General features: G+C 44.3%; 2 protein-coding genes across 5 annotated transcripts in view; one reads left to right on the top strand and one right to left on the bottom strand.

Annotated features, from left to right (window-relative positions):
• The window catches only part of TRIM71 (tripartite motif containing 71), a 53,532-nt gene extending 34,212 nt beyond the window's left edge, over nucleotides 1-19,320 (top strand). Inside the window, exons 2-4 of the mRNA XM_079947214.1 lie at nucleotides 4,149-4,316; nucleotides 10,822-10,956; nucleotides 12,429-19,320. Coding sequence (XP_079803340.1) covers nucleotides 4,149-4,316; nucleotides 10,822-10,956; nucleotides 12,429-13,880 — 1,755 coding nt within the window. The 3' untranslated portion in view covers nucleotides 13,881-19,320. The remainder of the gene's footprint in view (nucleotides 1-4,148; nucleotides 4,317-10,821; nucleotides 10,957-12,428) is intronic.
• Nucleotides 19,321-20,725: 1,405 nt separating this feature from the next.
• CNOT10 (CCR4-NOT transcription complex subunit 10) overlaps nucleotides 20,726-27,834 on the bottom strand; it is a 41,735-nt gene continuing 34,626 nt past the window's right edge. For 2 of the 4 annotated variants that reach the window (XM_079947270.1, XM_079947271.1), the window contains exons 14-19: nucleotides 25,096-25,209; nucleotides 24,034-24,164; nucleotides 23,521-23,556; nucleotides 22,233-22,360; nucleotides 21,788-21,863; nucleotides 20,726-21,511 (exon numbers count right to left, since the gene is read on the bottom strand). In XM_079947270.1, the coding sequence (XP_079803396.1) occupies nucleotides 21,357-21,511; nucleotides 21,788-21,863; nucleotides 22,233-22,360; nucleotides 23,521-23,556; nucleotides 24,034-24,164; nucleotides 25,096-25,209 (640 nt within the window). In that variant the 3' untranslated portion in view covers nucleotides 20,726-21,356. The remainder of the gene's footprint in view (nucleotides 21,512-21,787; nucleotides 21,864-22,232; nucleotides 22,361-23,520; nucleotides 23,557-24,033; nucleotides 24,165-25,095; nucleotides 25,210-27,834) is intronic. The other 2 variants (XM_079947272.1, XM_079947273.1) reach the window with 2 other exon arrangements.

The following is a 27,834-nucleotide window of genomic DNA, read 5'->3' as shown; positions in this document are numbered from 1 at the left end:
GTCCAGTCATGACCGACACTAGGGTTGCAGTGCTCATCTTGCTTTATTGGCCGAGGGAGCCGGCATACAGCTTCCGGGTCACGTGGCCAGCATGACTAAGCTGCTTCTGGCGAACCAGAGCAGCGCACGGAAACGCCATTTACCTTCCCGCCAGAGTGGTACCTATTTATCTACTTGCACTTTGATGTGCTTTCGAACTGCTAGGTTGGCAGGAGCAGGGACCGAGCAACGGGAGCTCACCCTGTCACAGGGATTCGAACCGCTGACCTTCTGATCAGCAAGTCCTAGGCTCTGTAGTGTAACCCACAGCACCACCCACGTCCCTTTGTAGGTGGTGGAGGAGGAGGGTAAAACAATGTATGTTGAATTCTGAGGAAGCCCATGAGGGAATGAGAAATGGATCAGTTAATTTGTTTTCTCCCCTCACTAAAAAGATTTTCATTTACTGGCTAGTGTAAGATCAAGACTGAAGTGTGTACATGCCTCTGAGTGTGCTCTTTCAATTCATCTTTCTTTGCTGTAGAATTTGGAAAGTTTATAGACAAATGAATGTGTATTTGTTTGAGGCACTTGTTGGCAAATGTTGCCATGCACTTTTGCACCAGAAGCAGAAAGTTGCATGGCATTCCAAAGACTCTTAGGGACCTTTTGAAGAAGGCGGTCGGTGCAATTTTGTTTTTGTTTCCCTTGGAAAGGCACAAATGCAACCTTTGTAAAGAAACTCCATTCAAACCACCCGCCAACAAGCAGTTGAGTGGTATATTGTAGCCTTTGTTCGGAGTGAGAGAGCAGCGCTCAAAGCAGTTACTGCTCCAAAACTTGTCTTTGGGCCAATCTGGCAAACTCCAAAATCTGTAAATTGCCAATTTGGGGCAATTCTTCTCCCCCACCCCAGCACTCCTGCAGTATCCTGACACATTACCACCTTCTGTGATGAGAGAAAAGAAACTGTGAATTATTGCTTGAGACACTTCCAGTAGCTAGGCTCAGGACTGCCACAGTCTCCATAGGCTAACTTGAAAAACCAGTTTTGTACTGAAGACTTTTAAAAAACATTTTTCTTTATATACAAAGCCTTTTTTAAAAAAGGAACCTGTTTGGCCTGGAACAAAATGTTGGAGAACTATTGTTACTGAGCTAGCATTTCTTGATATGCTAGTGGACTAGAGGCTTTCTTAAAATAAAATAAAAATCTGTTAATTGTTTTGATTGCTTTCCCCTCTCTTCTTCTGTAGTTTGTGTGCCTGAATGACTCCTACACTGTGCCTTGTATTCTTGCAGAAAGTAGAATCTGGATCTGCATGACAGGACTGCTCTCTGGCCTTTGACCTAGCTTTGCTTCTGGCATTAACTGTTTCAGAGGGTTAATAGTAGGTTTAGCTTGAAGCTGAACCCTTGCTCATATTGACGCCATTTTCTCTTCAGATGGCCCCTTTGAGTAGAAAGGGGTGGGGGGGAAGGAGGATACTTTTAACAAGCAGGCGAATTGTGATATTCATGTGACTCACTAGTTGGCCTGCCTCAAGTTTTTCGCTTTCTTACTGCTTTAAAACTAGTAGAAGAGGGTTTTTCTGTACTCCGTGCAACACTATGATAAATCCTGTTGTTGAGAGATGTTTTGCCAAAAGAATAGTACTGAACTTTACATAACAAGAGATTTGTTAGACAGAAATATTCACAGTTTTTTTATTTTAAAGGATTGTGGTCCAGGCATTTAGGGAAAGCATGGGTATTAGACTGCAATGTGTGTGTAAATAAAGATGAATGAATCCCTAAATAAAATTATCCCTCTTGGCCCTGTAGTGTTGAAGAAACCATCTTGACCACCTGGATTTGTTTGAACTTAAATGTTGAGAGTGACACACAGGAATGTCTGATCCTGTTATCACTTGCCCATCCCTTTTGCTGATTGACTGTTACCCATTGTTTGAACTTAATTTGTGCTGTTTGAACTTCATGTGTTTCCAAGAGGTAAATTTGAAGCTGATATATAGGTTCAGGGATTATATATTCAACCTGACTTGAGTTCTTAGAGGGTGTTTTCCAGGCAGAATCAATAGGAACAGGGATGGTGCAAGGAATGGCTTTTGCCATTTTCTCTTGAATGGATTGTTAAAAGTTTGCTACCATGCTGGATGGAATGTGAAAATAGCTTTCTGATTTAAAGGTAAAAGGTAAAGGTACCCCTGCCCATACGGGCCAGTCTTGACAGACTCTGGGGTTGTGCGCCCATCTCACTCAAGAGGCCAGGGGCCAGCGCTGTCCGGAGACACTTCCGGGTCACGTGGCCAGCGTGACATCACTGCTCTGGCGAGCCAGAGCCGCACACGGAAACGCTGTTTACCTTCCCGCTGGTAAGCGGTCCCTATTTATCTACTTGCACCCGGAGGTGCTTTCGAACTGCTAGGTTGGCAGGCGCTGGGACCGAGCAGCGGGAGCGCACCCCGCCGCAGGGATTCGAACCGCCGACCTTTCGATCGGCAAGTCCTAGGCGCTGAGGCTTTAACCCACAGCGCCACCTGCGTCCCCAGGCGCCACCTGCGTCCCCAGGAGCTTTCTGATTTACTGATGGACAATTCAACTAACCCTCTTCATGCTTTGTTTTGAGAAAGTTCACTGTAGGCCCCTTTAATGACAGAATTGCAAGTTTTTAAAGAAGTTGAAGAAAATGTTTTAAAAATTGGGGGGGATCTACACACACACAAAGGGATGCGGTGGCTCTGTGGGTTAAACCACAGAGCCTAGGACTTGCCGATCAGAACATTGGCGGTTCGAATCCCCGTGATGGAGTGAGCTCCCATTGCTTGGTTCCTGCTCCTGCCAACCTAGCAGTTCAAAAGCATGTCAAAGTGCAAGTAGATAAATAGGTACCACTCCAGCGGGAAGGTAAACGGCGTTTCCGTGCACTGCTCTGATTTGCCAGAAGCGGCTTAGTCATGCTGGCCATGTGACGCGGAAGCTGTCTGCGGACAAACGCTGGCTCCCTCGGCCAATAAAGCGAGATGAGCGCCACAACCCCAGAGTCGGCCACGACTGGACCAAATGGTCAGGGGTCCCTTTACATTTACACACACACACACACACACACACACACACACACACCATCTCAGCAGTGCAAGAAATTCTCCAGGCGTGTTTTGTGACTCGTGCAGGTCCAATTGAGACCGCACGGAGATCTCAGGATTCCAGGTTGGCTATAGACATCTCCATCTGACTGGCCCTTCCAGCTTTCTGAAGAGCCTGTTTATTGAATCTATATCCTTTCTCCCAAGGAGTACATGGTTCACCCCCTCCCCAATTAATCCCTACAACGACCCTGTGAGGTAGGTTAAGAGGATGTGACTGGCTCATGGTCACCCAGTGTGCTTCACAACTGAGTGGGGATTTGAACCCTGATCTGCCAGGTCCTAGTCTGACACTCTAACCCAGGGGTCAGCAAGATTTATCTTGCCTGGGCTGGATTGGTTCTGCAGAGATCCCTCTGTGGGCCGGATCGTGCACATGCCCGCGATTTGCGGCACCGTGGAAGCAAGTCCCCATGCCATGCTGCGCCAGTAGCTCAGTTTGGGGGCGGCTCATGGGCCGGTCAAATGCTTCAGGCCCATGGGCCTTAGGTTGCTGACCCCTGCTCTAACCACTACACCACACTGGCTTCCTACAGTACTTCTGCTATGGGGGGGCAGCTCTATGAATTAAGTAGGTAAATAAACAGGGGGAAAGCAAAATGTCAGAGAAGGACCTGAAATGTATTTAGCTTGAATTTCAGTTTGAAGCTTGACTTCATTTTATTCTAGATAGTTATATTTCTAGTTTGATCATGTTGTAATGGGCTTTGAGATTTTTTCCCCTTTAAAATATAAAGCAGTATAGAAATGAAATCAGCAATAATAATAATTCCCACCATGGGGGAGGGGGCACCTGGCCATTGCATTGTGGTGACCAGGTTTACGGGGCCATTTGGCAATCAGCTTATATATCTTGAGTTTCTGCATCTGAGTGCCTTAGATGGCACCGTATTGTTGACATCAGAGGAATCCCTGTGATTGTTCACTAATCTTACAGGTGACCATTGCTAACCGTTGTTTTTAAAACCCACTTCTGGGCTAGCTTTTGTTCACCCATGTCTCCTTGAACCATCTCTCTTTCAGGTGCTGCACTTCTACTGTGACACTTGCTCTGTCCCCATCTGCCGGGAATGCAGCATGGGACGTCACGTGGGCCACAGTTTTATCTACCTCCAAGATGCTCTGCAGGACTCCAGAACTCTTACCATCCAACTACTAGCCGATGCTCAACAGGGTCGCCAGGCCATTCAGGTAAATGTACAGTCATACCTCATGTTACGTCCACTTCATGTTACGTTCTTTCAGGTTACGTCCTGCGGCGACCCGGAAATACCGGAAAGGGTTACTTCCTGGTTTTGCCTCTCGTACATGCGCAGAAGTGCAAAAGGACGTCATGCGCAGAAGCGGCGAATCGCAACCCGCATGTGCACAGATGCGCCGCTGCGGGTTGCGCTCTTTTCATGTTGTGAACGGGCCTCTGGAACAGATCCCATTCGCAACCAGAGGTACCACTGTACAAGCTGCATGGCGGGCTGCAGATATTGTGGCTGTTCCTTGAAACCCAGCGGCCAATTTCTATAATCAACTGCAAGTAATAGTTGTCTAATCCAGAGGTTTTCAACCTTTTTGAGTCCACGGCTCCCTTAACCACCTACATTTTTTCTGCAGCACCCCTGTGGGGCACAGGAGCCCAGTTACGTCACCCCTTGCCTGCAGAGCTGGCAGCTTTTCACCCTTTTTCGAAGACCCTCCCTTGTGGAGTGGTCTCACAGCCTCCTCTCCTTTCCCTTCTCCTTGGGAGTCCTCCAGGCATCTGCTGCTGCAGCCTGTGGTCTCTGAGCTGCCCCCCTGCCCGAAAGAGAGGTGCCTCCTCACACTGCTCCACAGGGGCCTGGGACTTGTCTGTCCATTCCAGTGGTGTAGGGGTTGAGAGCGGTGGACTCGTAATCTGGTGAACCGGGTTCGCTTCCCTGCTCCTCCACATGCAGCTGCTGGGTGACCTTGGGCTAGTCACACTTCTCTGAAGTCTCAGCCTCACTCACCTTACAGAGTGTTTGTTGTGGGGGAGGAAGGGAAAGGAGAATGTTATCCGCTTTGAGACTCCTTAGGGTAGTGATAAAGCGGGATATCAAATCCAAACTCCTCTTCTTCATTCCCAACAGCAAGGGCAGTTGGACTGGCTGGCTGGACTCCCTCATCCACTTGCTTGTTTACTCCAAGGCCACCTTAGCTCCTGGCAACCAGTACCCCCTGGCCAGCCCCAGAGGCACCCTTCGCTTGCGGAGCTTGTAGCCAGGGCTGCAGCAAACAGCTGTGCAAGCCATTCGGAGGAAGAGATGTGAGAAGGCATCAGAGGAGGGAGGGAAGGAAAGAAGGCCAGAGGCCAGTGTTGCCTAGGGCACCCCGGCCATCATTCAAAGCACCCCAGGGTGCCATGTCACACTGCTTGAAACCCACTGTGCTAATTACAGTGGTACCTCGGGTTACATACGCTTCAGGTTACACACTCCACTAACCCAGAAATAGTGCTTCAGGTTAAGAACTTTGCTTCAGGATGAGAACAGAAACCGTGCTCTGGCGGTGCGGCGGCAGTAGGAGGCCCCATTAGCTAAAGTGGTGCTTCAGGTTAAGAACAGTTTCAGGTTAAGAACGGAGCTCCAGAACGAATTAAGTACTTAACCTGAGGTACCACTGTATTAGGGAAGAAGGGCTGAATATAAATAAAATAAAATAAATAAAATAAAATAAAATAGGATTAAGGCCTCAAGGTCTGCTGTGCCATAACTTCTTTTCCATCTAAAAAAATGGCACAAACCTTTATATTATGTTACAAGGTATGGGGAGTAGTGTTTCTGGTCACTCCTCTTTCTGCTATAAACTGATGCCACAAAACTAGTTTAACAGGTATAGCTCACCTCTCCAGAAACGCTTTCTTACTTTATATGGGTGGTATTGCTCTGGTTCTTCCATCTGGAATGCAAGGGGCATTATTTCCTAGATCTTTGGTATTCAAATAAGCACTATAAATGACTTGGAATGATGCGTACAAGTACTGTATTTCAAACTGTTTTCACAAGGAAAAGGCACTCTCACTAAATAGCACCACCTGGTGGCACTAGAGCTCATAAGAATCCATTTTTAAATTGCTTTTTGCTGATGATTTAAAAGTTGTGGGGATGTGAAGGTTCCATTTTTTATTTTAAATGTAAGGGAGAGAATTCCTTTAATTGTGGTGCTGCATTTTCAGAGAAGAATAGTTTAAAACAATGAATGGCATTAGCTTGCAGAAACCTAGTTGCAAATTATCGCAGCATCACTTGGGAAACCTCAAATGTTTATAAATTAAGCTTGATACTAAGTTCTGATATGCTAAACTATACGTAAAGGTAAAGGGACCCCTGACCATTAGGTCCAGTCATGGCCGACTCGGGTTGCGGCGCTCATCTCGCTTTATTGGCTGAGGGAGCCGGCGTACAGCTTCCGGGTCATGTGGCCAGCATGACTAAGCCGCTTCTGGCGAACCAGAGCAGCGCACAGAAACGCCGTTTACCTTCCCACTGGAGCAGTACCTATTTATCTACTTGCACTTGGCATGCTTTTGAACTGCTAGGTTGGCAGGAGCAGGGACCGAGCAACAGGAGCTCACCCCATCGTGGGGATTTGAACCGCCGACCTTCTGATCGGCAAGTCCTAGGCTCTGTGGTTTAACCCACAGCACCACCTACGTCCCTATGCTAAACTATGGTTTGGTACTATTTTGCTTGAACTAACCACAGTTAAGAGTAAACCAGAGTTTACCAAGTTTGAGTATAACAGGAAACTGTGCTGTGCTTTATTCAAAACTGAAGAAATAGATGTTCTCAACTTCTTTCCCTCAAGTACTGAGGAAGTAGGGAGGGGGGAGGAATAAGTCTAAGGTTTGCCATTCCCAAATGTTCAGCTGGGCCAGCGAGTAGACAGTTAGAGAAGAATCTGTGCATTCCCAATCCAGGAGAGGCCATGACAGCAGCTACTGTGTCAGTTCCTAGTGAGAGAAGTTATTTTAAGGCTTTATTTTCACTTGAGCAACCAGCCCATTGTATTCCATCGGCAAACTCTAACCTCAACATGAAATAAACATAAAAACTGGCCTGGGGGTTGATCTGCGGCTGATTTGCCCCCAATTCTGCGTGTTTTAATGTCTCTTGTCACATTGACTTGGTTTATACATGCAGCAGATGGATCACTTAGCTGGTTAAGAGTGTGGTGCTGATAACGCCAAGGTTGCAGGTTCGATTCCCGTATGGATCAGCTGCATATGATTTGTACCAGGGTTTGTGCCAGGCTGGAGGTAAAGATTTACACGTTTAAACACTACCCTACATGCAGAAGTAAGGCATGAAAGGGAGAGGGTTAGCATGCCAAGGGAATGGTTCAGCCTAGCTTTCTACATGTCCTCCACTACCCATGTAAAGCTCTCCAAAGTGAAGCCAGACTGGTGTCGACACTTGACATCTTTCAAGTGCAAGGTTAAGAATTTCCTCCTCTTCCAGACATTTGATAGAATATGATCTGGTTGGGTCTTATGTTGGTGTGCTGTAGGTAAGGTTTTGCTTTTCCTGCGAAGGCTGCTATTTAATGTGTTTGATTTGTTGCTAAATTGCTGACAGTTTTTAAGCAACTCTGTATGGTTTTTAAATGTTATTGCAAGTCTCCTAGAAGCTGCCCTTTATTATCAGACATTCATTCATTTACTGTGCAAGGCAACATTTAAACATGTGCCTTCTTGCTTTTCATCTTGACGTGGTATGCACAGGAAACCTCTTGCTGCATTTATCAATGATGGTGCCTGTACAGTGGTACCTCGGGTTACATATGCTTCAGGTTACAGATGCTTCAGGTTACAGACTCTGCTAACCCAGAAATATTACCTCGGGTTAAGAACTTTGCTTCAGGATGAGAACAGAAATCGTGCAGCGGTGGCAGCAGGAGGCCCCATTAGCTAAAGTGGTGCTTCAGGGTAAGAACAGTTTCAGGTTAAGAACAGCCCTCCAGAACGAATTAAGTACTTAACCCGATGTACCACTGTATTTTAAAAACAGGCTAGAGCAGGGGTGCCCAAACTTTTTTCGAAGAGGGCCAGATTTGAAGATGTGAACATGCGTGAGGGTGAGCTTTTTTTAGGATTCAAGTTGTTGAGCATTTTTGACAATTTTACCCCAAAGTTGTTGAGCTTATTTCCTGCCACGGGGCCTGGATTAGACCCCTGAAATGGACTTTGGACATGCCTGGGCTAGAGGGAAAGAGATCTGTGCCACGTTGGTTGCAAGTGTCCAGCCCTTTGTACTTATAGCAGCAGCACTGCTGTTAGTCGCTGTATATCAATGAGGAGACTTCAGGGGGAAGGGATCTGAAAAAGGCTTCTTGGAAAACCCCATAACTCTCCTCCTGATGGAGCCTTTTAAAAGAAAGCCTTGATCCTTGGAATGGTTGCGGTGCATTTTCTGCTTCACTTTTGCGACAAAGGCCAGCGCTTAGTTGCTCAATGGGCCCTCTGGATAAGAGAAATGAAACGAACATGCGGAATTTCCATTTTTGTAAAGAAACATCTGCGAGGGGGAAGAGCAAACCGAATGCTGCTGCTGGAGGCTTACGCGCCAACTCTCTGCAACTGGGAAGTTTTCATGGAGAGATCTTATCTCTCTCTTTTGTTGCAAAACTACAGCTATCTCAATGTAAATAGATATGTTGCTGCCCCAATAAATCACTCTCTTTGGAAAAAAATTCTCCCCTTAAACAATAGAAGCCCCAAGGGTATGAACTTGTAGGTTTTCAACCCTTCCCCCCCCCCCAGGTGAATTCTACTTATCTACCTTTGTTAATCATGTGTTGCTCGTAAATCTAAAGCTTAAATTTATAATAATCAAAGGAACAAATGTCAGCGTAGCTGCATCTTCAGCAGTGGGGTTGGTAGTAAAGTGACTAGGGCTAATTTCCCCGATCCTGAAGCTGCTAAAAAGGAGCATGCAAATATTATAATCGGCATCAGGCTTAGAGTGTGAATGTTCAAATTAGTGCTAGTACCTAATTAACCTGAAACCACCAATCGCTTCTTATAAGGTTAATATTAGATGCCTGACTTAACAATGCACTATATAAGCACACGGTTTGCTTGCTGTGCTGTGAGCCACCCAGAGTGGCTGCGGAAACCCAGCTAGATGGGCGGAGTATAAATAATAAAATTATTATTATTGCTTTATTATTCTCTCTTTTGGACGGGGGGCAGCGGGAGACAAACATTGCACTGAGCTCGTGCTCTCTTTGTTGCTTAAGTTTAGTGCACTTGGAGCATTGCTGAGTGATGGCTATTACTAAGGGGGGGGGGACAACAACCAACTGTTTATATCAGGGGTCAGCAAACTTTTCCAGCAGGGGGCCAGTCCACTGTCCCTCAGACCTTACGGGGGGGGGGGCAGACTATATTTTGAAAAAAATAATGAACGAATTCCTATGCCCCAGAAATAACCCAGAGATGCATTTTAAATAAAATGACACATTCTACTCATGTAAAAGCAAACTGATTCCCGGACCATCCACGGGCCAAATTTAGAAGGCGATTTGGCCGGATCCAGCCCCCGGGCCTTAGTTTGCCTACCCAGGGTGTATATCCTGTCTTTTTCTACCAAAGAGCTTATGGTCCTCCTCTCTTTCTTTTATCCTCACAACAGCCCTGTGAAGTAGGCTAGGCTGAGAAGTAATGACTGGACCAAGGTCACCCAGAGAGAGTTTCATGTCTGGGTGGGGATTTGAACCCAGGTCTCTCCCCCAGCCTTATTCTGGCACCCGAACCGCTCTACTGGTTTTCAAATCACTTCTGAAAATGAAGGAAGGAAAAGTGCATTATGTCCAGGAGATGAAGAAGCCTGCCATTTGTCAAAATGATGGTGGTCTTGTAAGCTGATGTAGTATTGGGCTAGGGGTGTTCCCTAAGAAATATTGAAGAGCCAATTCTCAATTTTAAACATCTTGCTGCCATTGAGTTGGAGGGTGAGGAGGAGGATGACAGCAGGAGATAGAGGGCTGCAAGACATGTTAAAGCCTGGGCTAAAAAACCCACTGAATTAGACTAATGTTTCCCTATTTGTACTCCCCCCCCCCGTACAATGCCTTTTTAAAAGTTTGAAAAGTGAAGAAGAATCTACAGTGGTACCTCGGGTTACAGACGCTTCAGGTTACAGACTCCACTAACCCAGAAATAGTACCTCGGGTTAAGACCTTTGCTTCAGGATGAGAACAGAAATCGAGCGGCAGCGGGAGGCCCCATTAGCTAAAGTGGTGCTTCAGGTTAAGAACAGTTTCAGGTTAAGAACGGACCTCCAGAACGAATTAAGTTCTTAACCCGAGGTACCACTGTACAAACATCCCAAAGAAATGAGACTTTCGGGTTTTGACAGTGCGCTTTCTACTAGCTTCTTGCTGACGGATTGTGTGTAGCTGCTTGCTGTGTGTGTGTTGAATTGGAGAGAGGTAGCCTGGCCCGGTCATGGGTAGAAGCTCCCTCCCTCTTCCACTGAAAAACCTGATGGTTATCTTGGTCAAGTCTTGAACACACTAACCTTGAACTTTTTGCCCCATGCTGTGGGAGTTGGTGATGTATTGGTCACTTTCTGCTTCAGTTCTAGAAGAGTTGTATTGCACGAGAAATCCACCGTGTGCTACTGTTGAATCAGATTGACTTAAAAGTTATTTTTTTCTTTCTCTCCCTCTTGCTTTTTAGCTCAGCATTGAGCAGGCCCAAGCTGTAGCAGAACAAGTTGAGATGAAGGCAAAAATGGTACAGTCTGAAGTGAAAGCAGTGACATCTAGACACAAGAAGGCCCTAGAAGAAAGGGAGTGTGAGCTGCTATGGAAGGTAAAAAAGAAAGAAATAAGACCCTGGGACTGCCATCTGGTTCATGAACCACAATGGCACACTTTATTGCCACTTGGCAAATGGGACAGGGCATTCCCTGCTGATCTGTGTCTTGTTTAAACAGCTGGTTCTCTTGTTTGCCTTCACAATAAACATGTGTTATGGTTACTCATCTATAAAAGGAACAAGAAAAAAAAGTTCTGTGAAAGAGTAGCTGAATTCAGACAAAGCACTAAACTATGGTGCCATGCCAACATTGCTGGACTACAGGTTCCATCATTCCTGAGCATTGCCTGTGCTTGCTGGGGCTGATGGGAGCTGTAGTCCAAAGCAACTTCTGGAGGGGCACCATGTTGCCTGCACCTGTATTAAACATAGGTTAGAATTGCAGGAATGATGCTAGCCTTGCCGTGGTGAATGAGCTGATATACTTTCCTCTCTTCTGTCATCCAAATCTTGGCAAACTCTGACTGATCTCAACTGTTCATGGAAACCAGCCAGCTGCATAAACCATAGTTTCACATTGTCTTGTTTTCAGTCACAGTAATTTAGATGCAACTCTGATTTGTAAGGTATTGGATGACCCAGCAAGTTGTGGCTAATTTCAGATGGAAGTGAAACTTTCTGAACTCTGTGTGGCTGTGCTGAAGGAGGAGAGGGCCTGGGAGAAGTTGGGTTCTTTCATGCAAAGCTAAACTAGGGTTTTAATGTTCCATCTGAACCAGCCTGTTCTCTGCTTGACCAAACTGGCTATCATCCAGTCCTTGATAAATTAAACATGGGAAGTATATAGAGCTATAACCCGCCCCCCAAATGTGAAATGTACTTTAGTTTTTACAGCAAATTCTGAAACTACAAAGCCATGTATTCTTGCTACAAACTACCGTATTTTTTTGCTCTATAAGCATTTGTCAACACATCAGAATTCTTCTTTCCTTTAACATCTGAAATACACAGCTCAAGCTGCCAACAGCATTTATGATATCCTAGAGACAAAGGATGCATAGTTGCGTTTTTTTGGTGGGGCATAGCTAGCTGGAAAACAAAATGGCAGCATAATTCTGTGTCTCCAATTGCCCCAAGACAAAATCCTATTGACATCTAATCAAATAGTTTTATACAGCCTAGATAAGGTGATGATCCAAGGAATATGGGCACCAAAAAGTAAATCTGCAAGTTTAGGTCTTCAGGAGGAAATAGATGGAGCCCTGTTTGAAGCTTCAGAGGAGGCCTCAGACACCGACATGAGCAAAGGCAACATGAAAACCCACAAAGGTGGGAAAGTGGCTGCCATAATGGAGGAGGACAGAGACTCAGATGAGTACATTAATAAAATAAGGTAGACCCTGGCCTTGGACCAAAGAGCAGCCCTAGATCTATTTGAGCAGAAATTCGGCATGCTTTCTTAACAAACTTGTCAGATACTTCTCAAACAGCGTACGAATTGTGTCTCTGTGTTACCTTCGTTTTAGGTGGAGAAAATCCGCCAAGTGAAAGCCAAGTCCCTCTACCTACAGGTTGAGAAACTGCGTCAGAATCTAAACAAGTTGGACAACACCATCAGCGCAGTGCAGCAGGTCCTTGAGGAAGGTCGGAGCATGGATATCCTCCTGGCTCGCGACCGGATGCTCGCTCAGGTGCAGGAGCTGAAGAACGTCCGAGGCTTCCTGCAGCCCCAAGAGGACGACAGGGTCATGTTCACTCCTCCTGATCAGGCATTGTATATGGCCATCAAGTCTATGGGGTTTGTCAGCAGCGGGGCCTTCGCTCCTCTGACCAAAGCCACTGGAGAAGGTCTCAAGCGTGCACTGCAGGGCAAAGTGGCCTCTTTCACAGTGATCGGCTATGACCACGACGGGGAGACGCGTCTTTCTGGGGGAGACATGATCTCTGCCGTGGTCATGGGGCCCGATGGAAATCTCTTTGGGGCAGATATTAGCGACCAGCAGAACGGAACCTATATCGTCAATTACAGACCGCAGATGGAAGGGGAACACCTGATTTCGGTCATGATGTGCAACCAGCACATAGAAAACAGCCCGTTCAAAGTCACCGTCAAGTCAGGGCGCAGCTATGTTGGCATCGGGCTCCCAGGGCTCTGTTTTGCCAGCGAGGGGGATAGCGAGGGCAAGCTGTGCCGCCCCTGGGGCGTCAGTGTAGACAAGGAAGGCTACATCATCGTCGCCGACCGCAGCAACAACCGCATCCAGGTCTTTAAGCCTTGCGGCGCCTTCCACCACAAGTTTGGCACCTTGGGCTCCAGGCCTGGCCAGTTTGACAGGCCTGCCGGTGTGGCCTCCGACTCCTCGCGGCGGATTGTCGTGGCCGACAAGGACAATCATCGCATCCAGATCTTCACCTTTGATGGCCAGTTCATTCTGAAGTTCGGGGAGAAAGGAACCAAGAACGGGCAGTTCAATTACCCGTGGGATGTAGCGGTGAACTCCGAGGGCAAAATCCTGGTGTCCGACACGAGGAACCATCGGGTTCAGCTCTTTGGGCCTGACGGAGTGTTCCTGAACAAGTACGGTTTTGAAGGGGCACTCTGGAAGCACTTTGATTCCCCGAGAGGAGTGACGTTCAATCACGAAGGCCACCTGGTCGTGACGGATTTCAACAATCACCGTCTCCTGGTCATACACCCCGACTGTCAGTCGGCCCGCTTCCTTGGCTCCGAAGGCACAAGCAACGGCCAGTTTCTGCGCCCACAAGGTGTGGCCGTGGACCAGGAAGGCCGAATCATTGTGGCAGATTCCAGGAACCACCGCGTGCAGATATTTGAGCCAAATGGCAGCTTTTTATGCAAATTTGGCACTCAGGGAAGTGGCTTTGGTCAGATGGACCGTCCTTCAGGTATAACAGTCACCCCAGATGGCATGATTGTTGTGGTTGACTTTGGAAACAATCGCATACTCGTCTTCTGATCTCTCTTTAATCTATACTTAAGAAGAAAACTGTCTCAGGGAAAATCCTTTTAAGAAAACACACAAACACACACACACACAAATTGCAACGTTAGTTTCAAACCTACCTCATCTTTAATTTTTTTTATAGATGAATGTACTTTTATCTACCTCATTATATTTGTGTTCCTTTTACCTCCACAGTATACACAGTGCAGCATAATATTAAACTACTACTTCTTCCCACACCCCACCCTCGGATGTGGGGGCATTCATGGTTTTGTGCACGCTAGCTGGTTTGGGCAGCAAATCCTGTAGACTCTGCCGAAAAGGCACACACTCTCATCTTTAAAAAGAAGAAAGAAAGAAAATCGGTAGTTTTTAGGTATTTTTAATTTTGTTGTTCTGACCATACTGTGGGGAGTTCTTTTGTTTTATGGCGGCGGTGAAGGGGTCCTGTTTTTAGATGCTGCTGCAGCAGAGAACTTGTTCCTTGTTCTCCTTTATTTTCTTTTTAATACCTCAGTGCATTTGACATACTGTTCAGCGTTAAAAGAGTCGTCGTTTCCAAAAGGCTTTGGTCTTTTTTTGTAAGTGGGATGGGGTTCCCTGGGCCAGGGAGGGAAGCCCAGGTGGTTCTTCATTGGTATTTGCTGTTTTTCATGTATTATTATTTTTTTGTAAAAGAAAAATGCAGTATCCCCACAACACAAAAGGAAGCTGCTTAGGAAAATGCACAAGGCGTTATGAATATGTTTAGCTTCTCTTTCTTTGGTGGCTTTGGACACGGGTCCAAAGGCGCAAGTGGTAAATGTCCTCCCTGTATGTGGAACCTCTGGGAGCAGCCCTCCTTTCCCTTCTCACTGCTGGGCAAGCTGCTCTCCAAACTTGGAAACGTTTAGAAGTTTTACCTCCAAGGCAGCATGAGGAGGTGCCTGCCTGGGTGTGCGGGTGCTTGTGTGTGTGGAAAGCCTCGAGAGAAAGTGGCTTCTGTCAAAATCTCTGGATCATAGTTTTGGTGCCACTTATTCTCGAAAGGTGCGCAAGGGCTTTCTTTTGACCGTGTGTTTCTCTGATAGCCTTTCTCTCCCCCGCCCCCATTCTTTATAAAAAGATATATTTTTGTCTGTGCGCTCTCTTTCTCTCTCTCTCTCTCTCTAGATTTAGATATAGCTCTCTGTTACAATACACATGGAAAGGCAATGAGCTTGGGCCGAATGTTGTGTTTTGAAGGCATGCGCTGGAAGAATTTACTTTTTAGAAACCAAGCCTAGTTTGTGCCTCTAGACATTTATAATTGTTCAGATATAAACAACGGAACTTTGGAGATTCAGGGTGTTTCAGTCGCACCTGGGTGAAGGAAAAGAGACTGTAGTAACGAAATCTGAGCTTTTCATAAATTTCTTGGAAATTCATCTTGCCAGGACTCCCATGTAGCACCCTCTCTCAGGGACAAGATAGTGTACAGAAAGAGAACCACCCTGAAACCTACCTCATTTGTTCCAGCGCCAAAGAATGCCATGTGAAATGGGGTGCAGTATCTTAAACCAAAACTACGAGTTCCTTGAAATTAATCAGCCACAGAATTTACCACTGAGAGAGGTGAGATTCTTAGACTTCTCCAATAAGCTCCAGATTTTAGGTTTAGTACCGAACCATAGGAATGCAATTCCTCCATGTTGTCCTGTTAAATTTTCCAGTTCTCACCTTAACACTGTACATTCCTCTATACAGATATTTGGGAGGAAGCCTCATTGGCCACCGTGGGGCTTACTCTTGAGCAAGTGTGTGGTGGGATTGTAGCTATTCCCTTTGCTAAGGTTATCTCAGGAGACATATCTGTCCTGTTTCGTTTGTGTCTCGACTAGAATCCTAGTTGGAAATCCAAAATATTAATAAGGTGGATGTTTCTGGCATAGTGACGAGACTTTGTAGTTTTTTTGTATCTATCCTTTGTTATTACTGAGGAAGAAATAAGCTGTACTGATGTCACATGAAGGCTGAAATGTGGTCCAGTTAATGTATACGAATGCTCTACCATATGCCCATTTTTGGCAATTAAAAAAAAATAATTCTAGGGATTTCAGTACTAACAAAGATGTTGTGAGTTGCACTTTGCGTATTTTCTTAGAAACTAACTTTTAGAAACAGGAAGCTTGAGTTTTGTCTTTCCATTGAACCGCAGCCCACAAAATGCAGAAAACTTGCATCCCTTCCCCCAGCAAATTCGGATGGTCCAGGAAAAATATAGAATTGGTGAGTGCCTGAACTCTAATGTTTCTAATAGGTTTAATCAGGTTAGTTCGAAACATTGCCTTTCCTATTAGCCAATACCAGCATCTCTGAAGAGAGTGCATCAAAGCCTGTTAGGATACTGGGTTGTTTTATTCAAAAAAGAGCTGCGATAGTTTAAAGTGGGAAACTGTTCTCTACAGTCACTGAGAACCATCGCATCCTTGGCAGTGAAATTCACTTTGGGTTCTCATTTCCTCCCCTCCTCGTTTGTAGTGGGCCTGATGTTGTGACGTCTGAGGATGTCCACACACTACGTAGCTGGTTAGTTGCAAAGCATAGTTTAGTGGAGATGGGGGCATGGACTAAGCAATCTGTCAGTGGCACTGCAACCACAACTGTACATTTTGTGCCACCTCTTCAAGAATCCCTTGCATCATGCTTGGAAGGTTTTCTGCCCCCTCTGTGTACACCAAAATACCATGTTTTCGTCTGGAAAAGGGTAATCTGTGTGCTTTTAATAGAAGACTTGCCATTTAACAGCTCATCACAGTACGTCAGAAATTGTTGTCTAAATTGGAGGTGTGTTGGTTCCATGCAGTGTCGCTGGAGACTTGATTTCGTGCTTCACATGAGGCCGGCGTATGACGTTCGAAGGCATTGCAGATTAGATCATTTTACTTGGGACTCAAGTTGAGAAGTAAGGTTAGCCTTCCTGATCTAGCTACCAAAGATTACTGGTTAAAAAGCTTTAATTGTAGAGTTGGCAGAATCCCGTGTGTGTGTGTGTCTGTAAGGCAAGTGTTTGTCTTCCTTCTTTCTATTGATGTTACCCTATTTGCTTTTGGATGGGCTTCTCTTAAAATAAGCTACTTTTTTGTTGAGTAAAAGTTCTCTGTGCTGTGCCATCCCATTTTGCTGTGTAAAACTGTTAGGTAGCGGAATAGTGTTTTGAGCTTTGTGACTTTTGTGTGTTATTTGCTGCACAAGCTTGGAGAAGCCAGAAATCTCTTTACTTGTAGGAAAGAAATGGTGTGTCGTTCTTCCATAAATACACTACTTCTACTGGTGGATTGAGATATCCGCAGTTTGGCACAAAGAAAACCGCGGTGGGGTGGGGGGAAGCATCTGATAAACACGTTCAGCTTGCATATCGAAATGTCTTATTTTTAAAATGCTGCTGTTTGGCTACCCTGAGTGACTCCTGTCAGTAACTGCAGTTGGTGTAGTGCTAAGCACATGTTACCTCACCTAAAGTATTAGTGTACTTCTGACATAGGAGTGTTTATAACACTATGAAGCTAAGTAGTGTAATAATACAGGAAACATTTAATGCCAACATAAAATGCCCCTTAGGGGTTTGGGTTTTTATTGGGTATATAAGTGACAGGATTTAAACTCCATCTGTTTGCATGTTCATGGGCTTTATACAGCAACCCAGACACAGGACTCAAGTAGAAAGCAGAACTACCAAAAAGTGCGTAAGCTACAAGCTACAAACATGTGCTTTGTATAAGTCTTCTGAGCTAATAAACCTGGTTTAGGCAAAATATGTTTTTTAAATGCTTTCTAAATTTTGTGCACTAAACACTTGAATTTGAGCTGTTATAAATTGCAACTCCCCCCCCCCCCGTCCCAAATGCATTCTCCATCAAATTATCGCTACGCTCCTGATTAAGCTTTATGAATATTCTGCTAAATAGTCTTTTTAGTTGATGCTGAAAGCCCAGTAGGAAGTCATGGTGCTGAGCAGCAGTACTTCAGGTGGCAAACTTTGGTACCCTTAAGTATAACTTATTTGGGGAAACCATCAAAGAAATACTATAAGTGGAGGTTGCCATGGAGACCTAAAATATATTAAAAATATGTTCTCCCTAAACCTAATGAGATCTGGGATCAAGGGGGACATTTCCTTATGGCATTGCAAGAGATTGGTGTGGCCTGTTTTAGTTAGTTAAGCCAATATTAATTTATTAAAGAGGAGAGGTCTCTGCTTGATTTTAGCCATATCTCAAGATTTCTTTTGAAGATCAGGAGATTCCTATGTTTAGTTCTGATTTAAATTAAGAAGTGCCAAAGCATTTTTGTGTGGAGTTGTGTTTTGTGTGTGTGTGTGTGTGTGTGTGTGTGTGTGGTTTGTTGTTTTTTACGTAAGTATATCCAAAGGTGCCAAAAGGTAATAGGGTATTAAAAAGTAAGAAAAGATGATGTTTAGACATACACACAGTTTGCACTGTGTAAAAAGTTAACACTGGTACTTGCGTTAGACAAACACTGTTTTTGGTCCTTGAGTCCTCAGGAAACCAGCAGAACTCAGTTTGCTGTGGTACTAGATGCCTAAAAAAGTAGAATTTAAAGTTCTACCTCACTTTGATGAAAGAAGCACAGTATCTACCTCAAATTTAGCACCAGAATGTCATAGAAGAAAATGGTTTTCCACCATGAGGAGAAAAGGGATTGACCACAAATAGCATTAAACCAGGGTGGTACAACCCCCCCACCCCACCTCGATGGCCACACTTAGAAGTATAAGAGACACTTTGGAAATCTCAGGCAAACAAACCGATAACCCTTCGCCATTAACTGGTCTTTATAAGTCACAATCTCTCCCCCCCCCATCTTTCAGTATTAAGACACAGTGGACTGGTCAGTAAATTGGGTCTTGCATAGTTCTTGTGATTACAGCTCTCTCTGCTAGAGGGAAAAACTCTGTTTGCTGATATCTACTGGTTAGTTTGTTAGAAAACAATCTTGTGGAGACCTGAGACACCTGCCAGGAAAACTCATTATCCGTTGAGAATGTATGAAAGGAAGTAATATTCTCCTACATTTCAAAATGATGATATGTGACAGGACGGGAATGAGATTGTGGGTTATTCTGTTAATTTTTGGAACAGGACATTTTGGCAGTGTTAAGATGCTCACACCAAAGGTAGTTTAGACTGGACTGTCTCTTCCATTGTTTTCCATATTTAACAGCAAAGCTAGAATAGAAGCACACGATGGATTGCTGTGATTGTATCTCCTAAATCTTTGCCTCCTCTGTCTTTCTTATAAGTGGGATTGGAGAAATGAGACTTGGATAATGACTCCGGTGGGTACAGACCACCACTAGAGATCATGCTATGTTGACCTTGGTAAGATTGGGATGGTATTGGTTCTCTTCTCCCCCCCCCCCCTTCCCCATCATTGTTTAACCAGTAATGGTTCTTCAGGAAGAATTTTTTTTTAAATAAAGAAAGCTTTGTTGTACCTGCATGGTCTTAGACCTCTTCAATGATTGTATCAACGTACAAACTCAGGTTGCCTTTTAATTTTGTTTGTAGCTCCTTTGTCGAGAGAGCTTTGGTGACTGAATGTTAAGTGTATGTAGTAGAATAGATGGCGTTCTTTAAACCGCCAAACTAGAAAAATTCTTTTGTAGCGTTACAGAATATTTCTCAAGTCTATGTAGATTCTTTCCCAGGGAGAGCTTCTTGGTTTTAGTCTCTTCCCCTTATGACATTTTTTAAAAATAGTTAATGTGCGCAAAGTCACCCAGGCTTGTGGGGGTGACTCTTCTTACTGTATGTGATATTTTCTTGTATTGTGCCTCACCTGTTGTGCATCTATTTAGATGGTGGTACATTTCTAAACAGTTAAGGCACTGGTCCTTGATAAAAAAAAATTAAAAAGCATGTCCAGTTTTTTTTCTATGCCTGAACACAAAGTGGGTGGTCTAAGACCAAAGAGAATGGGGGGGGGAACACCCACCCACCCTCTGCAGACTAAATTCTTCCATTGGCTATATAGTACAACTTGATCTTTGTGAATCAAAGTTGCTCAATCAAGAAATTTAATTTTAGGACAGTCCTATGATCCCTTTAAAAGGCACCCCCAGGGTCCGTAGGATAGAGATTTCACTCTCAGCTCGAGAAGGAGGCCTTACCTTTGAATTGCAAACCCTCCTGTTGTGGGTGCAAAAACCACTGGTGCTATTACATACTGTGGAGGTGGCTTTGGATACATGGGATTCAACACCCCCCTCCCCGAATGAGAGCAGGGAAGAACACCAGTCCTAGAGCCGGTTGCTTTTTAGTAAATCTCTGCTGTCCACTTCCAGGTAAGCAGCCTAGCTAAAGTCCCACAATACAAAAATGGGCATTGTGTATAGCTTGATTTGGTCGAGACAATTATTCCCTTCCTTCAGCTGAAGCCCTGTCTCGTTTTAAGATTCGGTCAGCTGGTGTTCTGAACTCCAAAGTTGCAGAGCACAGCAGAACAGGTGAGGCACAAGCTTTGTTTAAACGGGCTAAAAAATTAAAGTTAGAACTTGCGTGTTTTTAATGGAGGCTTCTGAATGTATCTTTGTGGTCCATGGAGAAGGCTGAAGGATGTAGCAAGGGGACAATGTATCAGCTACTGGCAGCCTTAAAACAAAGTCATTCTCTCTCTGGACTTTAAAATGTTTCTATGCAGTTTATTTTATTTTTGTTTAATCAAATAAATGTGAGTTTCACTTCAATTGTGGTTTGTCTTCCATTTCTCCCTACCCCCCTTTTAAATGAATGTATACCAAAAACCATCAGCTCTCTAACTCCAAGAAATTCACATGGACTCAACGCTGGAAAGCAGGTTAGCCTATTACTTGCTACCTCTTGCTAACAGCTTACTCTTGAAGAACTGATGTTTTTCTTCCAGTTAATGTACTTTAATGCATCCTCTATAGAAAAAGCCCTGCACTTCTATGATGGAAAGTGTTTTACCAGCAGACACCCCAATGTGGTGGGGTATTCAGCTAGCTGCAGGTACAGTTTGGTCATACCATCACTTAATCCTCCTGAATGCAACAAGGCAATGCATAACAGAGCAGAGCTAACACCTTGATCTGTGTGGGCTAATACCATATATACAAGGTAAACCTACTTAGGCATGCAGCAAAAGCATGAAAAGGTGTATTTCATACCTCCTAGGTAGATGGGGGGGAAAGGTCAAAAGGGCTACTCTATGCATACAGTGCAGCCAAATCATTTGAGATATGTATGTTTGCTCTGTATCTTTTAATTATACAGCATCACAAGTGCCAAGCCAGGCAACTGACAAGCAGAACGCATGCTGGAGAAAGGGATAAAATGAATCTACAGTATGATTTTTTTGTTTGTTTTAATTAAAAATTCAAACCAACACACTTCAGAACATCATATGCAGTACCACAAATGTTTATATATATATAATTACAAAATTTCCAAGTGGTCCCTAAAAGGGCCAATTTTCACCACAGCTTCTTCACTTCCTCTGAGCAGAGGTGAATGCAGGCATTTGAATAGGCTGGACCAGGTGTGTTGGCTGAAACACAGGCTTCTTCCGCATCTCAGAGAGCATTTTCACTGTAGGAAGAAGCTGGTTTCTTTTGATGATCTGCAGTGCCAGCTGTGTGTTTCCTAGAAAACAATTTCAGACTTAAAATATAGATTTTTGTGTTACTCTATAAATAGCAGCCTTCCACAGAGTTAGGGGAGCGAGTGCCAAAAACAACCCTCCCTTTTCCACAGACGAGCCTTTCTGTCAGGCGAATATAATCCAAGGTGCTCGGGCTGTGGTAGGGGTTCTGAAAGTCACACTACTCCTAAACCTTATGGCTTCATGTGGAAGAAAGTCTGTAAAACATCTCAAGAAATAGCAATGTACATTCAGGAAGATTTGGGTTTGCAACTTACCATTCTGAAGTTCAAGGTATACAGCCAGCAAGATGGCCTCGGGTGGGATCTCTTTCGGATGAATCAGTGAGGCAGCCTTGCACCAAAATAAAACCATAAAAAAGAGTTGAATTAAAGTGTGAAAGAAAGCCCTCCACTTTAGACTGTGCCTTAAATTATTGCAAATGCACAAAAACTTCGCTAGAGGCAGTGGCTTTCTGTCTTCTGAACGAAGCATTGCTTTGTCATTTGGGAAACAAAGGATTTTTCCAACTTTTAATCAAAAATCCCTGGTGCCAATTCTGTTTTATAAGTGTTGTTTTTCCACCCATCGCAGGTTAACGTTTGGTTACCGTGGGTGAGAAAACCTTGTGCTTCAATAAGGAAAACTTATCAGAACAACTTGTGGGACCAGTTTGTTGTATTTGGGTGGTTTCCCCTAGTGAAAAGGCCACAAGACTCTCACCTGGTGCAGACACTTCCGTGCTTTGTCGTACTCGCTTCTCAAGCAGTAGGCGCTTCCAAGGTTGAACAGCATCATGGTCCGTGCAGATGTGACAGAACTGGGGTAACATTGTGGGGTTTGCTTGCCAGCTTAAAAAAAGATGCAAAAACACATTTGTCAATGGCCCAGTCTGCACATGGCTTAGCACAAATGCCTGAGCTCCTGGCTAGCAGATCACAACCTGGTCTACCCTAGTTGTTCTGCTGCAACACTGAGGGAAGCCGTGGCTTGACTTAGTGTGTCATCCAAAATGAGACTCATGGATTAGCTGTCACAGATAAACCATAAGCCACAGGGGAAAAAACACCTTTGTGTTATATAACTGCTGAGAACTAAACCTCAAGTCTGGGTTTGGATAATAAGTTGCAGCACAGAACTATTGGGGAGAAGTAAAACAGATACAATCTCCTTCACTGGAGCCTGTGTGCTTACACTTTTGGGGGAAGCCCACATTGGCTTACCATGTAACTAACTAAAAATAATGCTTAGTGTATCAAGTGCAGCTTTAAACTTAAGCTAGAAATGGGCATATGCATCTCCAAATTTTTTCAACCACTTGTCTGGGGAGCTTCTATTACCAACAGCTCCAAGATGCATATTTACAATGCAGAAAGGAAAATTGTGTTTGCACACCAATGTCTATCAGTATTTTCAGCAGCAGAGTGTCAAAGCCATTTCCTTTGGTATGGAGTTTGGATCACTTGCTTGTACCAGCTTGTACCAACTACTCTGCTCTGAAAACATGCAATATATAATAAAGGCCAGAAGGAGGAAGGTGGTTATATGGTGAGCTAATGGATGCATGGTTTCTCCTTTGTGGCAGAGCTGAATTTATGAACTTCCCATTCATTATACAAGCCCTCCCACGAGTCATATGCCCTGAGTGACGGTCCCCATGGTTTTAATTTAAAAGTAGCTCCTTAACTGGAATAAAAGATCTCTAGGCTAAAATATGTAACAAATCAGGTGATGCCAGAAATAAAAAGGGAGCCCTAAGAAGGGTTCCCCTCTAACTCTTCTACGAAATGTACTTCTTAGGTACAACAGCTGCTTTATTAGGTAAGGGACTTAAGCAGCGATGTTGACAGGTTCGTGCAACACACTGCAGAAAGGACACGAGCATTTACTGGATTTATAGCTCACCCTGCTCCTCAGTAAAGGAAGCACAGAGTTTTTTATCCAGTCTTGCACTTAAGGCATAATTTCACATATGTAATTACACAGAGTAAACAGAGAGGTGAGTACTTACAGGATTCCATTGCTTCATTTTCTCCTTTCTCAGATCCTGCGGAGAATACAAGCAGGAACGCATCGTTTAGTGAAATCAACATTTTAACACAACATATGCTTTAGACAAACAACAATTTAAAGATCATTCATGACCCCCATTCCAGTCAATCTGGTTATGTTACTGAATGTTTCATCAACATTCAGTGCAAATATGACGAATACAGATACAGGCATACTTGGAAATCTGTTTTTGCATTCCACATGTATTTTGCATTGCGGACAGTGCATACAATGTTAAGGCATAGCTGGGGATTCCAAGAGTTCACAGCCCAAATTGAAGTTAACAATATTAAGATTATAGAAAAAGGAAGCAGCATTCTAGGGGCACTTAAACTGAAATATATAGATTCTAGGAACTTTGCAAGCGGCTATGGCCTTTATAACAGTGCATTAAAATGTAGAGCTGTTACAAGTTACAGCAGGAAGGCAGCTGAAAGCATGACCGGTTCTAATCAAGTATGGACTCATTAACCTTGATCCTGCTCGTTTGAAGAAATCCCCAGGGACACATCAGTGACATTCTCCGGGTTCAAGTGAGTAATGGCATCAGAGATTCTGTCTAGAGAGATGAGAGCCTCTGCAGCATACAAATGCCCAAGGAACCTGCAGAAAGCAAGAGCGCGCACAGTTGCAAAGGTCAATCTGGCAACAAGTCACATCAAGCTACTGCATGGATGTCTCTCTCTGAGTGACTGCCCTACTGCAGCTAAGAAACCCCACATTAAAAATTAAGTATGAGAGGATACTTGTATAAAATAGTAATTGTTTGGACCATTTGGAGCTGGAGGTGCCTAATTCCAGCTCTCGCAACTTCCAAAGCCATTCCGTACTCCTTTGAATCTGAAGGGGCAAGAAGACAAAACTGAAGGGATTGAGAACCTCTTTCATCAATTTAGTATTATAGTAATATAAGGTAAAGGTACCCCTGCACATACGGGCCAGTCGTGTCCGACTCTAGGGTTGCGTGCTCATCTCGCTCTAGAGGCTGTGAGCCGGCGCTGTCTGAAGACACTTCCGGGTCACGTGGCCAGCGTGACGAAGCTGCAGCTGGCAAGCCAGTACCAGCGCAGCACACAGAAATGCCATTTACCTTCCCGCTATAAAGCGGTACCTATTTATCTACTTGCACTTAGAGGTGCTTTCGAACTGCTAGGTGGGCAGGAGCTGGGACCGAACGACGGGAGCTCACCCCGCCGTGGGGATTCGAACCGCTGACCATACGATCGGCAAGTCCTAGGCACTGAGGTTTTACCCACAGCGCCACCCGCGTATATTATATATATTATAGTAATATACAGAATTGCAAAACATCTTCAAAGCCAGGTGTAAATATAAATTGTCTCTCCCTTTATCATGTGGTGGTCTATTTTTTCCACTGATCAGGGGAGGAGGAGAATTATTATTTTTGGGCACTTCATAGATGAAAAGAATCCCAACTATTATGTGAGCAGTTATGGCATAACTTGAGGTCATACATGCCTACACACTATATACAGAAACTAAATGTAAAAGAAATTGACCAGGGCAAGCTTACTTAAGGGATCCTGACAGTTTGGGCTGCTGGAGAAGTTTGTCTGCATGATTCAAAGCCATAAGGTTGTCCCCCAGGGCCAGAGCCACATAAGCACTGCAAGCAAGTATTGAACACCTAGAAAACAAAAATAGAAACACACATAGAAAGTTGATACATGCAGAAAATCCACACAAGCAGACCTTTGGCTAAATGACACCCTTTTATCCTATTATAAATGGGGGTGGTGGTTTGTTGTTGTTCTTATGTATATTGTGTTTTTAATCTTGTATTTTTATGCTGTGAACTGCCCATGAAGGGTGGTATACAAATTTAATAAATAAACTTAAGAGAACTTTAAAGAGGAAAGGTAGACTACCTTATCGCATAAAATAAAGCTGTTACATACTTTACTATGTGCACTAAAGGAAAATATTGAAAACAAGCTTTTCCAGCATCTCTAAAAATAAAAATGGGTTCTGCGCAATTGGCACTCATGGCACCTCAGCAGAAATGCTTTTTTGGCCTTGCTGTCCCCCTCCAGCCTCTCAATAAAGCACAAGTAGGTCCTGAAATTCTTTCCCTGAAATTCGAGCCAAGCATTCCACAGCTTCAAACAAAAGGCCCGCATCAGGATGTCAGTATTAGGTCAGGCTTTTACAGCTTGTAATTCCACCCCTCCCTCCCTTCTTAACACAGCACTTTGGGATATTTTCCACTTCACAAAGCAGAGTTCAAGGCAGGCTCTCCTGGCTTCAGGGCAGGAGGCGGCTTTGCTTGCCTTGCTACAAGAACAGATCCAACTCTGTTGCATGGCAGAAAAGAGGAGGAGTGAGTGGATCGTCTTGGACAGATCTGGTGTTTTGGAGCTGCAAGAGGAGTCCATTAAACTCTCTAGCCAGTAGGTGGGCTATTACGGCTGCAGCCTTCTGGCAACTGTCAAGCCCACTTTTGGTTCAGCAGTAAGCCATGTTAATTCATGGCAGGGCCTGGGGTTCCTTTATGCCTGTGTCCCAGGAGGCATGCCCTTTAATTACACACAAGCAGGGTAAGAAATCGCTCTGCTGCTTCCTCCCCATTTCCTCTGTTCCATGCCCAGATGTCACATCAAATCCCAACACACAGGGGGAAAAGCTTGCCAAGGAAAGCAGGCATCCTTTCAAGCCCAAAATCTTACTTTGCTTTTTAAAAAATCCATTTGCAGTTGCAACTGTTAGGGTGGTGCTGTGTATCAAGGGCAGTCAAATAACACTGATGCTATCTTATTTGTATGGGGAAGCGCTGCTTCTTAACCAAGCTGGCTGTAAAGGCTCGTAGCTAATTGATGCAAAAGAGATCATGCTCACATTTTCCAGTATATAAGCAAGGCTTTGATGTCTACAGACATTCTGAAGTCCATTCGCACTGCTGTGAATAGTCACTTTTCCTCTTCCCCCTCTCCTGCTGCTGCAGCACTACCAGTAACCAAGTCATGTGTTCATGTTACGTCGGAACATGGGCTCATGCTTATCACGAGTTGTTTTTTGCTTACTGCTGGTTTGGAGATGGACACAAACCATGAGCCTGAGTTGGGATGTAATGCTAAGCCCAACCAAACTGTGGCTTAGCTCCTGGTACCACAGCAGCAGGAACAGGGTTTTTTTGGGGGGTAAGCAACCCCCATTTCTCTCTATACACTACTAGCACATTGCTCATTCATGCCCAGGTGTAACTAGGCTTAATGTTGCATGCTAATGCAACCAAGAGAATATGCTTATAGGCAACTTGAACTCAAGTAGCTTGCCTCCAGCTTACAATATTGCTCCAAACACTTTCAAGGCTGCCAACTACTCAGACAATCTGCAGCTAAACCCACAGAAATATAAACTGTCCCCAACCCCACTCTAGAATTTTGACACATCCCCACAGACTGCCTTTAATGACTGCATTCTTGAGCTTCTTTTCCTCCCTTTTGTCTGAAAAAGCTTTTTTTAAAAAAAGAAAAAGCTGCCTTTTTATATCAACCAGCCTGTTCAGTTTTCTTACAAGATCTATTAGTCCACAAAGTTTACTCACTCTCATCTACACAATGAATTAAGCCTGCACCACATGAAAGTTATCTATGTACCGTAATAGATCACTAAGAAGTAACACTTTGTTTCACTGTGGTACAACTTTAATGCAGAAGGTACCTAAAACAAATGAATGGCACCCCCAAGCTGACAATTTTCTGTGCAAGACTGAAAGTGAATTAAGTATAGTTGTGAATTTGAAGTGACTTTGCAGGGGGAGGGGGAAATAGTTTTATCATAAAGCTTTGAAACCAAGCTGCAATTTTCCTTAGAAGTATTCTTTTCTGGCAATTACCAGGATCAAAACCAAAAGGGCAAAATGCTTTAATACTTCAATGTGACCTGAACTCCTCAAATTCACAGTTCTAATGCCTTTGCAGTTCTACAGTGTTTTCTATGATTCCACATGCAGCTGGGCAGAGACTATGAGCTCTAGAAATTTGGAAGTAGTCTCCAATAAAGCACAAGGAATGGTTGCCACAGGGGCAGCGATTGCAGGAGGAAGGGAAGGACTAAGAAAGCCCAGTGTACAGTGGTGCCTCGCAAGACGAAAATAATCCGTTCCGCGAGTCTCTTCGTCTAGCGGTTTTTTCGTCTTGCAAAGCATCCCTATTAGCGGATTAGCGCTATTAGCGGCTATTAGCGGCTTAGAAAAAAGGGGGGGAGGGAAAAAACTCGCAAGACGTTTTCGTCTTGCAAAGCAAGCCCATAG

The sequence above is a fragment of the Podarcis cretensis genome, assembly GCF_951804945.1.
Source record: "Podarcis cretensis genome assembly, chromosome: 12".
In the NCBI taxonomy this organism is placed as follows: Eukaryota; Metazoa; Chordata; class Lepidosauria; order Squamata; family Lacertidae; genus Podarcis; species Podarcis cretensis.
The sequence above is the reverse complement of the archived record's forward strand: the minus strand, read 5'-3'. Positions and strand labels throughout refer to the sequence as shown.